This window comes from Triturus cristatus, chromosome 11, assembly GCF_964204655.1.
Source record: "Triturus cristatus chromosome 11, aTriCri1.1, whole genome shotgun sequence".
Classification (NCBI taxonomy): Eukaryota; Metazoa; Chordata; class Amphibia; order Caudata; family Salamandridae; genus Triturus; species Triturus cristatus.
Window position 1 is genome coordinate 694,705,714 of NC_140594.1, and position 15,413 is coordinate 694,721,126.

Below are 15,413 nucleotides of genomic sequence, written 5' to 3' on the forward strand. Positions count from 1 at the left end.
CCTCACTACAGTGCTTGACAATCTCCCAAAAAAGCTGACCAAAGTGGAACCAAGGCCAATGACCTCGCAGTAAGACCAGCCACTTTGCAACAACATACACCACACAGCAATGCCACTCACCATGTAGGATGCCATTCAACATACAGCAAAGATGATTGATTACCTTGCAACAATGTTCACAACCTCTCATCAAAGTAAAGAAACTCAGACAAAAAAAAATGTAGTAGGGGGTGAAACCAAAGAGCCGTTCTATATCAGTATAATTAATTCATTAGGCTGTCACCTATCCACCTATCTATCCTCTAGGTAACTCCCTCTCCACAACAGCTCTTGCACACACACACACACACACACAGGTTTAAACCTTCTCCACTGCTTGAGTGAGAGAGATACAAGAAAAGGGAAATTTGACCAAAAAGGTGGAATTTCAAAATGTTAGACTGAATGAAAGGGCTATTTGGTTCATCTTACTTTTAAACACGGAACATGAAGACCTCATGAAGTCATGTCGGGTGGAATCTTTAGTATCTTTTACTAGATAATAACAGTCGGCACTCTGGAGTGAAAACGACACGATTAAGAGCTATCAGGGAAATAGGGACGGAGTCAGAATTTTAGGGGGCAATCCTGACCTAAATCGAATGTAGGTCTCAGGAGGCCTCGTCAAGTATGGACGGAAATGAATGAACCAGTGCAGTGTGAGGGCCCTGGCTAGTCCCGGAAAGTGAGGCCCAAAACTGCCAATGCAAGATGAGGGTCCAGTGCTGCCACTGCATGCTGAGGGCCATGGGCTGGCACTACATGTTGAGAGCACTGTTCTAACACTGTATGCTGAGGGCCCAGTGCTCACACATCCGTGTGATGGCCTAATTTTGGCACTGCATGACAAGGGCCCCCTCAAAGCTTCAGTGGTGGTGCACCACTAATTACATTTGTGGTGATTTGGTGGTGCACTGTTGGTGGTGTTCGTTGAGAAAGGCAGGGAGTGGTTGCATCACCCCTTCACTTCCCAGGTAGTGCCGGTCAGGCCCACTGTTTATCACTCCATCAGCAAAACACACTAAGAGGCCAAAAGGGGGTTCAGATGCCTAGATGTAACCCCAAGCCAATGTGTGCAATCAAATGAACACAGGGCAAGCGGAGTAGAGATTGCTAGGATTGGCTGGGACAATTACAAGCCAATCTAAGGTTGGCTCAGAGTGTGGCCACATTCTAGGGAGATGAATGGATGGTTTATATAGCCACATGATTGGCTGCAGTGCAGGAAATGGAAAACATATAATCTGGGATCCCATAAACTGGGAGTCAAAGTATGGTAGCAAATCGGCAGTGGAGTCACGAGGGCAGAGTCATGTAAGACGGAGTCTGACAATTCTGACTGCTCTGAGACCCACAACTTCTCACAAAGGCTGTGTCTAGAAACCATCCTGAGAAGGACATTTGAAAAAGAACCAACCCAAACCTGTTAAAACCTTAGACAGTGGATGTGACTTCCCTGTCTGGAAAATCTATAGAAAAGTGGGATCCAAATCACCCCACTTTGTTGCAGCTCATGATCTTCTTGATCAAGGAAGGGAGTGCTCCGCAGAGTACTCGAACGATTGTTGTGAACTAGGATTGGTGGACGCCTAGCAGTCAATCTCATAGAGGTAAGAGGATATGAAGTCGGCATGTTCTGCTACAGAAGCTGAATGTCTGCCTGAAGTACCAACAAAACTGCATGTCTGCTAAACGAGGGAAGAAGGATGAAGAGACGACCTTTAGGAGAAGATACTCTCCAGGTGAAGAACCCCAGTGTGCCACCAGTGTGAAAGGTACTACGAGAGACCTGACTTGCGAAGGAAGTGAAGCCATAAGTGACCCGTGTTATGGAGGCATCCCACTCCTCCCCACACCCCACAGTTCCTTTGCCCAGTTACCTTGTGGGCTGTATATGGCTGTACCAGAATAAGTATCCCCTGTCACTCGACAGTTTACTGCAGCCTTTGGCCACCATCCCACCCACGGAGTCTTGCAGGAACAGATATGGTTTACACTTTTATTTCCCATTATTTTTCCCAATCTGTAAATTTGGCATTAAGACACTTTCAACATTTGCAGTACGGTTTTTTACACTCAATATTACTAATCATGTTTGAATGAGCTCCACTAGACCAGAAAGAAGATATGGTAGTGCTCTGTGATTCTTGAAATTCCATCCCCACCCCTAAAATGCGGTTGTGCTTACTCGTAGAAAGGAATCCAGGGCACCGTTCTCCATGAACTCAGTTATGATCATCACAGGACGGCTCTTTGTCACCACTCCCTCCAGCCGAATGATGTTGGGGTGGTCAAACTGACCCATAATGGAGGCTTCACTCAGGAAGTCCCGTCTCTGCTTCTCTGAGTAGCCAGCTTTGAGCGTCTTGATGGCAACAGAGATCTCTCGCTTTCCAGGAAGCTTCAATCGACCCTTGTACACTTCTCCAAACTCCCCTGGAAAAGTGGTAAAAGGGTACAGCACTTTAGATTCCCAAAGTCATATCATCTCTGTGGGCTCACAATAAGTACATTGACAGAACACTAACTGTGGACGATTTTTAATTTAGAATAATTGGAGAGAGCCCACAAAGTTTTCTCAAATAGGGAGTGGTACACACAAATAATGAAACCAGGCTTATGAATTTTTCAAGGATTAAAAAATTGTTTTATTTCACATTAATTTGCCCTTTTAATTCGGGCACCGATTAACACATTCTCTAAAAAACACAGGCACAAAGAGTGAACTGGCATGTGAAAACAAACTGCAAAAAATATATTTGAAAAAATACACTTAAAAGATAGGTTACCAAAATCTCGACTTAAAATAAATAACCCTCTACAAAATATTCGAACGAATCCAGCTCTTGATTCCCTTCCCCCCAAATAGCTACAACTGGAGACAGAATCTGAACTCAGTCCTAAAATATGTGAGGAGTGAGTTCGACTGGATTTGAAAATTAAATACAGATTTAAAGTTGTTGTAGAGAGATATTTTCTGAAATGTAGGATTGCTGCACTCTTTATGTTATAATCTGTGTTTTCACAAAAGATGCTGTTGCCCTGCGTTATTTCTCGTGTAACTATAGCAGTGTCATTACTCTGTGAGTACGTTTTTATGAATCTATATCTGGATTGCAGTATAAAGAGAATGGGGAAAGAAGGTGGCACGTTAGCTCTGCACCCCTCAGAGACGGGAGACAATGTGAGGTGGCTCAGGTAAGGGCAACACTTACTGATGAGGTGAAGTGGCAAAAAGAATGAAGAGATGTGAAGAGCTGTGTCTAAAACAGACACAAATGAATGATGTAGAAATTGTACAATGTAAGTGCAATGACGTTTAAGGAGACAGGGGTGGCAGAGAACAGAAAGATGGTGAACGGGTTCAAAGGAAGTGAGAGTGAAGAATTAAAAATTGAAAAACGCAAATGATAGAAACAGAAGAGAGGGAAATGAGAGGATTGAAAAGTGGAAGAGGGAATAGGTAGTTAATGTTATGAGAAGAAGAAAGGAGATAAAGCAGAGCTAAGATGAGTGGGGAGAAGGCTATTAGGTGGAAAAAGGTGATCCACAAATGGGAGAAGAATGAGAGGATAAAGGAAGGGAGGAAGCAAAAAGGTAAATAGGGTGGAGGTGTGTGAAAGCATGAGAGGGTAAATGATTGGGAGGAGAGAGAAAGGGGTAAAAGACTTTGAGGAAGTGAAAGCTGATACAGAACAGCAGGAAGAGGAAAAGGGGAAAGTCTGAGAAGATGGTGGAAGGATTGTGAGGAAGAAAGAAGTAAAGAATGCGAGGAATAAAGAATGCTTAAGTTTGTTATGAAAGAATAAGCACAGGATATGGGGACAGAATAAGGCTCTTATGTGGAAAATGAGCCAACTCATTTGGAAAGGGTGGAACAAGTGGGTGAAGGAACACTGAGGCAAAGGGCACAAGAAGAGCAGAACAGCAAAGTGTGAAGCAGAGAAGACCCTTTGAAAGGTATTGTAAGGAAGGATGTGGTCAATGCAGTGTTTGTGAAATGTGCCACGGCCATGATGTGTTGGGGATGGATTACCGGTTGTGGTGTGACTTTAGGCGTCAAAGTATGGGTGTGAGGTAATAGAGTGTGTGAATAGTGTTAAGCCTGTGGTGTGGATGCAGGACTTGGGGGCTGTGTAACGAGGGAAGAAAGGAACATCCCTTTTGTGCTATGAGTAAACAATTTAAAGATTGTAGTGTGGCTCAAAAATAGAGTTTTTGACTGGATGGAAAATCAAAGGTTAGTGGCTGAAGCATGTGAGGAGTGTGATGTGAGTGACAGATGCGAGGGTGAATATAAGCCAGACACTTTGAGCAAATAAAAGAAGGCACAATATGATAGTGGCGCGAGAGCCCCGAGGAGGGTGGCGGGAACGTTTATATAAGGGATGGTACACACCTGCTCCAATCACTTCTTCGATCTTGACGAAAGAGACGTCAATCTCCTTAGCAAACTCACGCACGGCCTCATTGGGGTCCTCATATGTGAAGGGGTCAATGTAGATCTTCATTCCTGGGGACCCTGCCCGTCAGGGCGCGGTAGGAAAAAGGTGAAAAGTTGGGGCGTCAGTCCAGAGATTTTCGACAACCTCACTAGCCTTTCATATTAGTCCCCCACAAGAATGGTGTTCCCCACAGTACTCTTGTGTCTTGGCTGTGCAGTTAGTTCCAGGTACAATTGCCCCCACCCCCCCTTAAGAGACATCTCTCCATAGTAATTGTGTCTTTTCCTATATAAAACATAGATTTGTATGGATTTCCAGTATCACATACTATTATGTTCGCCTACAAGTGGCACCCTCAGGAAATGCAGAGGGGTCAGAGAGGCAGGAAGAATGCACTGAGGGAGACAGACGAAAGGAACTCAGCAAGCGCACGCTGGATCACACCTTTGCTCTCACTTGCTTACTTTGTGCTTTTCTTTTTGAGTATCATGTATTTTGCTTTCTGTCATACATTGCTATTCCCTTAATCCTGCTTACCCCATGGCTTCCACTTTCTCTTTTTCAGGACCATCTCTCATCTCTTCCTTCTTTTCACACCCTCCTTCACCGATTTCGTGTAGTCTCTTAGGCCTCAAGCCTCTATGTGAAACCAGTCCCATTCTTCCTTTTAGTTTGCACTTCTGTTCGCTTTTTTTATACTTTGTAACCGTCAGTGCTGCATCCTTTCCCACCTTCGTTTTTGTTAACTTTTGCCAAATGTAACGATCACCTCTCAAAATCACCCTTACTTCTAAAAAATGTCTTGCTATTACTTTCATATTCATTCTTCAACCTTGCTGCGTCTTTTCACATCCTATTCTCTCTATTCCTTGTACTCCTTCTGTCTGCCAGTCTATTTCTGTAGCTCCCTTTCTAGTCCACTCTTCTCCTTTATGCTTCCCCTTCATTAATTTATTACTTATCAAACATTCTTTTTTGGGCTTCTACCCGATTTTGTTTGTTACTCATCCTTTTCATCTATATCTTTGTTTTGCACAGGTATTTAACATTCCTTTATTTGGCCTTTTATTCCTCACTCTGAATTTCTTTGTTACAATGTATGCTTTAATTCAATCTTTGTCAGTTGTCTTGCTTTTTTTTTTTATTATGAACTACTTTAACATTGTTGCAGCTTTTTTCTGCCCTCCAATGCATTTTTCAATCTCTCAGCCCCACATTTCCTTTTTGCTTTATTAACGTCATTTTTCTTATATTATTTTTCTTTGGTGACTATTCTCCGCCAACAACCATGTTACCTTTTCAATCAATCATTTTACCATACTGAGAACACCTGCCACCGTGGGTGCTCAAACCAAAAAAGAAGCCATTACTTATGGTTGTCATATGGAACCTATTAGCAGAAAAATATATGGAAAACTCTATCTGGCTCCCCAGCAGGGCTTTAAGTGGGATGAAAAAACTGGGGGGGGAATCTCTCAAAGGGGCGTGGCCAATGTAATTAAGGGCGTGGCTTAAAACGCGTAAGCTAAATATCTGTGCTTAGCATAGTGTGCCGCCCGAATTGTATTTTGCTGTTTGTCATTGCATCCAGATATATGATACAACAAGTAACATCATACCTACGACAAGTCAGGACTATTGGCTTTGTCAATGGTTGTTAGTTGCATAGGATAAATAAGCAGCAACTATGGCTTGTTGTATATAATATTGAAAAAGCTTCGACTTAAAGCCCTGGTGACACCATGACAATGTTGCTGCTCCTGAATCTCAAAAAGAGAAGGGGAATCCAGAGAGTAAATTACTCTTTAAAGGGTTCCCCTCCCCTACAACGCTCACCCAGCATGACGTCATGCTGTAACTTTTCCACTAGTGAGAGGTGAGCGGTGTGAGCAGCGCACATCGATGTGCCTGCTGTCACTGCAGCCCGGAAAAAACACAGACCGCCTGTGCCAGGGCACAAAACAGAGCCTGATAGAAACCCGTTTCGAGGCCCCCTTTAAAAAACTGCCGGTGCTCAGCACCGGTGAGACCCGGCCCACTTAAAGCCATGCTCCCCAGATTTATCACACCACAGATTTAATTGATCAGAGGTTAGAGGTAAAAGGGAGTGCAAGCTGCAAAAATAGAGGTAGCAGAAATGTGATTGCAAGACCACTTGACGAAGAAAAAGGGAACACAGCCAAGAAACAAAGAGTTAAATAGGGGAGAACTGGAAAGGGGAGGAATGATGCAAAGGACTGATACAAATGAGCAAAGATCGAGGGCATGATGTTTATCAAAAGGGAAAATATGCATTCAAGAAACAAAGAAAAGGAATGAGTGGAAAAGAGAAAGCACGTGAAAGGTAGACAAGGATGGGCACATGGATGGGCTACAAGGAAAGTAAGAAGAAGAGATATGAGGAAAAAGATAGGATGGGAGACTAACCAGAAAGCAACTGAAGAAGGAAACATAGAAGGAAAGTGAAGAAAACGTGGGAATTATAGCGAGGAAAGAACAGTGTCCAAGGGGAAGATGTAAGAAAAAGAATATAGAAGCGATATAGTGTGAAGGAGGAAGCGGGGGCTCAAAGGTGGGTGAAGGAAACAAAAAATGATAAATGAAGGAAGGAGAAATAGAACAGGAAAAGGTGAGGGAAAGAGAAGCACAGGAAGAAAGGCGAAGAAAACTTGAGCGGTGCAGAGCGGCATAGGGTGGGATGTACTGAGGGGGCTGAGTAAGAATGAAGAAGCAAAGGTAAAGGAAAGAATCCAGAGAAGAAACGGCAAAGGACTGAGGAAAGGTGACAAGGGAGGAAGGAACAGATGGAAGGGGAAGATGGTAAGAATGATGGAACGAAAGACGAGTGAATGTATGGTCGAACTCCTAAGATTAAGAAGGTAGGTGTTGGTGTGCTGTGCTAGGCTGACCGCCCACCACTGGTGATGAGCTGATAGTTTAATTTCCTCTCTCATTCACTCCTTGGCGTCTCTCCCTGCACAGATCACCTTTATACTCTGACGCAAGTCACTGTTAGTGACCATCAATCCATCCATCCGTCCCTCGCGCGCCTTCCAGTGAGGTAAGGTGCCTATGTGACGACAGATTCCTCGGTTAGAGTTCACCTTTGTTTCTCAGTTCACAGCTGTCCGTTGGGAGTGCGCAGGCGCGGGAGGGGGCGTCCTTGCTCACTCTGAGGCTAGGGCGGGTGGTAGGGCCTTTAGATCACTCAGATGCTCATCGGAGATGCATGGCGGGCCCTTCTGTGAAAGCCCCCATAGATCACCAACACACTCGGTGAGATCAGCCTGGCCCGCAATCCATTCTCAGAGAATTACTCAGGATATGACCTGGTTTATCTGAGGATTGAGAGGCTCACAGCAGGGCTCACTGGCTGATGGGGAAACGGAAGCTGAGAGAGATATCGTCTCTGAGGGGGCCCTTGAGGAGGACACGTGGTAAGCTACCCCAGGGGGCTTCCGTGGCTCCTGGAGCGACTGGGGTGTCATCAGGCGGGGTCCCCGAGTAGAACAGCAGAACGGCGGCAGTCCACATGGAGGTGTTATTCCCGAGTTGTGGAGAGGGCCTACACCAGGAACACTATGCTTGTTTATCTACCCACCAAACTCTTTGTTTTTTTGCTATGTACCGTAAAACGCATTGTTCAGTGCAACATTTCGTGCAAATATGTTTTCTATGTTTTAATAAATAAACACGTGCGTGATTATAAACGTAAGAAATAGCATGCTGTGCTGCTGGTAAGAACTGTTGTGAAAGAGTAATGCATGGTAAAGGTCTCATTCTAAAAGAATAAAGAGAGAACAGGTATTGCTGGACTGACATTTCAGGCACTCTGCACTATCAGATGGGCCAGCGTGAAAGGGCCAGCATGTGGACAGTTTTATGGGGCCATCACGGACCACTAGGCCTCAAGAAATGACCCACACACTGACCCTTTCAAGTTGGCCGATTTGGCAGCGTCAGAGCGCCCGACGGGCCCGTTCAACACTGAGTACAAGCCAAGGACGCAGTACACGCTCAGAGCTGTACGGGCTGGGGAGAAGGAGGTGTCTGACGTCTGGATACAGTAAATTACACCGAGCTGGCACTTACGTCATCACTTCTACTCAGCCGCGGTCGGTAGTAGGTGTAACTGCAGGGCGGTGACGTGGGGAGAGGGAGGGGCAGGGTGGGGGGTAGTAAACTATGGATTACGGAGGTTTACAGGTAAGTTAACATATAAATTAATAAAACGAATTTCGTTGTGTGCACTGCATCGCATTTGGGGATGCAGTGCACTCAACGAAATTCGTTTTATTAATTTATATGTTAACTTACCTGTAAACCTCCGTAATCCATAGTTTACTACCCCCCACCCTGCCCCTCCCCCTCCTCACGTCACCGCCCTGCAGTTACACCTACTACCGACCGCGGCTGCTTCTACTCTATTCAAAACTGGCAATCATTTGTTCAGCATCTGGAAGAGAAGATGTCCTTGCAGCAGTTAGAAGCTCTGACCCTCAGGGGTGCTCTGACTCCACAGCTGGCATGCTAGCATACTGAGACATCTCACTAGTGCTGCAGTGGCACACCGCGGGTTCGGCCTCGGGCCTTTCACTCCGACATCGCACTGGTGCTGCAGTGGCACACCGCGGGTTCGGCCTCGGGCCTTTCACTCCGACATCGCACTGGTGCTGCAGTGGCACACCCTGTGTCCGGTCTCAGGTCTCCCACTCATACATCGCACTGGTGCTGCAGTGGCACACCCTGTGTCCGGTCTCAGGCCTCTCACTCAGACATCGCACTGGTGCTGCAGTGGCACACCCTGTGTCCGGTCTCGGGCCTCTCACTCATACATCGCACTGGTGCTGCAGTGGCACACCCTGTGTCCGGTCTCAGGTCTCCCACTCATACATCGCACTGGTGCTGCAGTGGCACACCCTGTGTCCGGTCTCAGGTCTCCCACTCATACATCGCACTGGTGCTGCAGTGGCACACCCTGTGTCTGGTCTCAGGCCTCTCACTCATACATCGCACTGGTGCTGCAGTGGCACACCCTGTGTCCGGTCTCGGGCCTCTCACTCATACATCGCACTGGTGCTGCAGAGGCACACCCTGTGTCCGGTCTCGGGCCTCTCACTCATACATCGCACTGGTGCTGCAGTGGCACACCCTGTGTCCGGTCTCAGGTCTCCCACTCATACATCGCACTGGTGCTGCAGTGGCACACCCTGTGTCCGGTCTCGGGCCTCTCACTCATACATCGCACTGGTGCTGCAGTGGCACACCCTGTGTCCGGTCTCAGGTCTCCCACTCATACATCGCACTGGTGCTGCAGTGGCACACCCTGTGTCTGGTCTCAGGCCTCTCACTCATACATCGCACTGGTGCTGCAGTGGCACACCCTGTGTCCGGTCTCGGGCCTCTCACTCATACATCGCACTGGTGCTGCAGAGGCACACCCTGTGTCCGGTCTCAGGCCTCTCACTCAGACATCTCACTGGTGCTGCAATAGCACACCACGGGTCCGGTCTCGGGCCTCTCACTCAGACATCGCACTGGTGCTGCAATAGCACACCGCGGGTTCGGTCTCAGGCCTCTCACTCAGACATCGCACTGGTGCTGCAGTGGCACACCGCAGGTCCGGTGTCAGGCCGCTCACTCAGACATCGCACTGGTGCTGCAGTGGCACACCGTGTGTCCGGTCTCAGGCCTCTTACTCAGACATCGCACCGGTGCTGCAGTGGCACACCCTGTGTCCGGTCTCAGGCCTCTCACTCAGACATCGCACTGGTGCTGCAGTGGCACACCGCGGGTCTGGTCTCAGGCCTTTCACTCAGACATCGCACTGGTGCTGCAGTGGCACACCGTGTGTCCGGTCTCAGGCCTCTCACTCAGACATCGCACTGGTGCTGCAGTGGCACACCCTGTGTCCGGTCTCAGGCCTCTCACTCAGACATCGCACTGGTGCTGCAGTGGCACACCGCAGGTCCGGTGTCAGGCCGCTCACTCAGACATCGCACTGGTGCTGCAGTGGCACACCGTGTGTCCGGTCTCAGGCCTCTTACTCAGACATCGCACCGGTGCTGCAGTGGCACACCCTGTGTCCGGTCTCAGGCCTCTCACTCAGACATCGCACTGGTGCTGCAGTGGCACACCGCGGGTCTGGTCTCAGGCCTTTCACTCAGACATCGCACTGGTGCTGCAGTGGCACACCGTGTGTCCGGTCTCAGGCCTCTCACTCAGACATCGCACTGGTGCTGCAGTGGCACACCCTGTGTCCGGTCTCAGGCCTCTCACTCAGACATCTCACTGGTGCTGCAGTGGCACACGGCGGGTCTGGTCTCAGGCCTCTCACTCAGACATCGCACCGGTGCTGCAGTGGCACACCCTGTGTCCGGTCTCAGGCCTCTCACTCAGACATCTCACTGGTGCTGCAGTGGCACACCCTGTGTCCGGTCTCAGGCCTCTCACTCAGACATCGCACTGGTGCTGCAGTGGCACACCCTGTGTCCGGTCTCAGGCCTCTCACTCAGACATCGCACTGGTGCTGCAGTGGCGCACCGCGGGTCTGGTCTCAGGCCTCTCACTCAGACATCGCACTGGTGCTGCAGTGGCACACCGTGTGTCCGGTCTCAGGCCTCTCACTCAGACATCGCATTGGTGCTGCAGTGGCACACCGCGTGTCCAGTCTCAGGCCTCTCACTCAGACATCGCGCTGGTGCTGCAGTGGCACACCGTGTGTCCGGTCTCAGGCCTCTCACTCAGACATCGCACTGGTGCTGCAGTGGCACACCGTGTGTCCGGTCTCAGGCCTCTCACTCAGACATCGCACTGGTGCTGCAGTGGCACACCGTGTGTCCGGTCTCAGGCCTCTCACTCAGACATCGCACTGGTGCTGCAGTGGCACACCGCGGGTCTGGTCTCAGGCCTCTCACTCAGACATCGCACTGGTGCTGCAGTGGCACACAGTGTGTCCGGTCTCAGGCCTCTCACTCACACATCTCACTGGTGCTGCAGAGGCACACCGCGGGTTCGGCCTCGGGCCTTTCACTCCGACATCGCACTGGTGCTGCAGTGGCACACCGCGGGTCCTGCCTCGGTCCTTTCACTCTGACATCGCACTGATGCTGCAGTGGCACACCCTGTGTCCGGTCTCAGGCCTCTCACTCAGACATCGCACTGGTGCTGCAGTGGCACACCGCGGGTCTGGTCTCAGGCCTCTCACTCAGACATCGCACTGGTGCTGCAGTGGCACACCGTGTGTCCGGTCTCAGGCCTCTTACTCAGACATCGCACCGGTGCTGCAGTGGCACACCCTGTGTCCGGTCTCAGGCCTCTCACTCAGACATCGCACTGGTGCTGCAGTGGCACACCGCGGGTCTGGTCTCAGGCCTTTCACTCAGACATCGCACTGGTGCTGCAGTGGCACACCGTGTGTCCGGTCTCAGGCCTCTCACTCAGACATCGCACTGGTGCTGCAGTGGCACACCCTGTGTCCGGTCTCAGGCCTCTCACTCAGACATCTCACTGGTGCTGCAGTGGCACACGGCGGGTCTGGTCTCAGGCCTCTCACTCAGACATCGCACCGGTGCTGCAGTGGCACACCCTGTGTCCGGTCTCAGGCCTCTCACTCAGACATCTCACTGGTGCTGCAGTGGCACACCCTGTGTCTGGTCTCAGGCCTCTCACTCAGACATCGCACTGGTGCTGCAGTGGCACACCCTGTGTCCGGTCTCAGGCCTCTCACTCAGACATCGCACTGGTGCTGCAGTGGCGCACCGCGGGTCTGGTCTCAGGCCTCTCACTCAGACATCGCACTGGTGCTGCAGTGGCACACCGTGTGTCCGGTCTCAGGCCTCTCACTCAGACATCGCATTGGTGCTGCAGTGGCACACCGCGTGTCCAGTCTCAGGCCTCTCACTCAGACATCGCGCTGGTGCTGCAGTGGCACACCGTGTGTCCGGTCTCAGGCCTCTCACTCAGACATCGCACTGGTGCTGCAGTGGCACACCGTGTGTCCGGTCTCAGGCCTCTCACTCAGACATCGCACTGGTGCTGCAGTGGCACACCGTGTGTCCGGTCTCAGGCCTCTCACTCAGACATCGCACTGGTGCTGCAGTGGCACACCGCGGGTCTGGTCTCAGGCCTCTCACTCAGACATCGCACTGGTGCTGCAGTGACACACAGTGTGTCCGGTCTCAGGCCTCTCACTCAGACATCTCACTGGTGCTGCAGAGGCACACCGCGGGTTCGGCCTCGGGCTTTTCACTCCGACATCGCACTGGTGCTGCAGTGGCACACCGCGGGTCCTGCCTCGGTCCTTTCACTCTGACATCGCACTGATGCTGCAGTGGCACACCCTGTGTCCGGTCTCAGGCCTCTCACTCAGACATCGCACTGGTGCTGCAGTGGCACACCGCGGGTCTGGTCTCAGGCCTCTCACTCAGACATCGCACTGGTGCTGCAGTGGCACACCCTGTGTCCGGTCTCAGGCCTCTCACTCAGACATCGCACTGGTGCTGCAGTGGCACACCGCGGGTCTGGTCTCAGGCCTCTCATTCAGACATCGCACTGGTGCTGCAGTGGCACACCGCGGGTCTGGTCTCAGGCCTTTCACTCCGACATCGCACTGGTGCTGCAGTGGCACACCCTGTGTCCGGTCTCAGGCCTCTCACTCAGACATCGCACTGGTGCTGCACTGGCACACCGCGGGTCCGGCCTCGGGCCTCTCACTCAGACATCGCACTGGCGCTGCAGTGGCACACCGCGGGTCCGGCCTCGGGCCCTTCACTCCGACATCGCACTGGTGCTGCAGTGGCACACCCTGTGTCCGGTCTCAGGCCTCTCACTCAGACATCGCACTGGTGCTGCAGTGGCACACCGCGGGTCTGGTCTCAGGCCTTTCACTCAGACATCGCACTGGTGCTGCAGTGGCACACCCTGTGTCCGGTCTCGGGCCTCTCACTCAGACATCGCACTGGTGCTGCAGTGGCACACCCTGTGTCCGGTCTCAGGCCTCTCACTCAAACATCGCACTGGTGCTGCAGTGGCACACCGTGGGTCTGGTCTCAGGCCTTCCACTCAGACATCACACTGGTGCTGCAGTGGCACGCCCTGTGTCCGGTCTCAGGCCTCTCACTCAGACATCGCACTGGTGCTGCAGTGGCACACCGCGGGTCCGGCCTCGGGCCTTTCACTCCGACATCGCACTGGTGCTGCAGTGGCACACCCTGTGTCCGGTCTCAGGTCTCTCACTCAGACATCTCACTGGTGCTGCAGAGGCACACCCTATGTCCGGGCTCAGGCCTCTCACTCAGACATCGCACTGGTGCTGCAGTGGCACACCGCGGGTCCGACCTCGGGCCTTTCACTCCGACATCGCACTGGTGCTGCAGTGGCACACCCTGTGTCCGGTCTCAGGTCTCCCACTCAGACATCGCACTGGTGCTGCAGTGGCACACCCTGTGTCCGGTCTCAGGTCTCCCACTCAGACATCTCACTGGTGCTGCAGAGGCACACCCTGTGTCCGGTCTCAGGCCTCTCACTCAGACATCTCACTGGTGCTGCAGCGGCACACCCTGTGTCCGGTCTCGGGCCTCTCACTCAGACATCGTACTGGTGCTGCAGAGGCACACCCTGTGTCCGGTCTCAGGCCTCTCACTCAGACATCGCACTGGTGCTGCAGTGGCACACCCTGTGTCCGGTCTCGGGCCTCTCACTCAGACATCGCACTGGTGCTGCAGTGGCACACCGTGTGTCCGGTCTCAGGCCTCTCACTCAGACATCGCACTGGTGCTGCAGTGGCACACCGCGGGTCGGGTCTCAGGCCTCTCACTCAGACATCGCACTGGTGCTGCAGTGGAACACCCTGTGTCCGGTCTCGGGCCTCTCACTCAGACATCGCACTGGTGCTGCAGAGGCACACCCTGTGTCCGGTCTCAGGCCTCTCACTCAGACATCGCACTGGTGCTGCAGTGGCACACCCTGTGTCCGGTCTCGGGCCTCTCACTCAGACATCGCACTGGTGCTGCAATGGCACACCGCGGGTCTGGTCTCAGGCCTCTCACTCAGACATCGCACTGGTGCTGCAGTGGCACACCGCGGGTCTGGTCTCAGGCCTCTCACTCAGACATCGCACTGGTGCTGCAGTGGCACACCGCGGGTCCGGCCTCGGGCCTTTCACTCCGACATCGCACTGGTGCTGCAGTGGCACACCCTGTGTCCGGTCTCAGGTCTCTCACTCAGACATCTCACTGGTGCTGAGGAGGCACACCCTATGTCCGGTCTCAGGCCTCTCACTCAGACATCGCACTGATGCTGCAGTGGCACACCGCGGGTCCGACCTCGGGCCTTTCACTCCGACATCGCACTGGTGCTGCAGTGGCACACCCTGTGTCCGGTCTCAGGTCTCCCACTCAGACATCGCACTGGTGCTGCAGTGGCACACCCTGTGTCCAGTCTCTGGTCTCCCACTCAGACATCTCACTGGTGCTGCAGAGGCACACCCTGTGTCCGGTCTCAGGCCTCTCACTCAGACATCTCACTGGTGCTGCAGTGGCACACCCTGTGTCCGGTCTCGGGCCTCTCACTCAGACATCGCACTGGTGCTGCAGAGGCACCCCCTGTGTCCGGTCTCAGGCCTCTCACTCAGACATCGCACTGGTGCTGCAGTGGCACACCCTGTGTCCGGTCTCGGGCCTCTCACTCAGACATCGCACTGGTGCTGCAGTGACACACTATGTGTCCGGTCTCAGGCCTCTCACTCAGACATCGCACTGGTGCTGCAGTGGCACACCGCGGGTCGGGTCTCAGGCCTCTCACTCAGACATCGCACTGGTGCTGCAGTGGAACACCCTGTGTCCGGTCTCGGGCCTCTCACTCAGACATCGCACTGGTGCTGCAGAGGCACACCCTGTGTCCGGTCTCAGGCCTCTCACTCAGACATCG

General features: G+C 52.2%; 1 protein-coding gene across 1 annotated transcript in view; it reads right to left on the bottom strand.

Moving 5' to 3' along the window:
• The window catches only part of LOC146785328 (ephrin type-B receptor 1), a 793,299-nt gene that overhangs the window by 138,308 nt on the left and 639,578 nt on the right, over positions 1 to 15,413 (bottom strand). Inside the window, exons 10-11 of the mRNA XM_085634314.1 lie at positions 4,439 to 4,561; positions 2,228 to 2,475 (exon numbers count right to left, since the gene is read on the bottom strand). Of these exons, the coding sequence (XP_085490440.1) occupies positions 2,228 to 2,475; positions 4,439 to 4,561 (371 nt within the window). The remainder of the gene's footprint in view (positions 1 to 2,227; positions 2,476 to 4,438; positions 4,562 to 15,413) is intronic.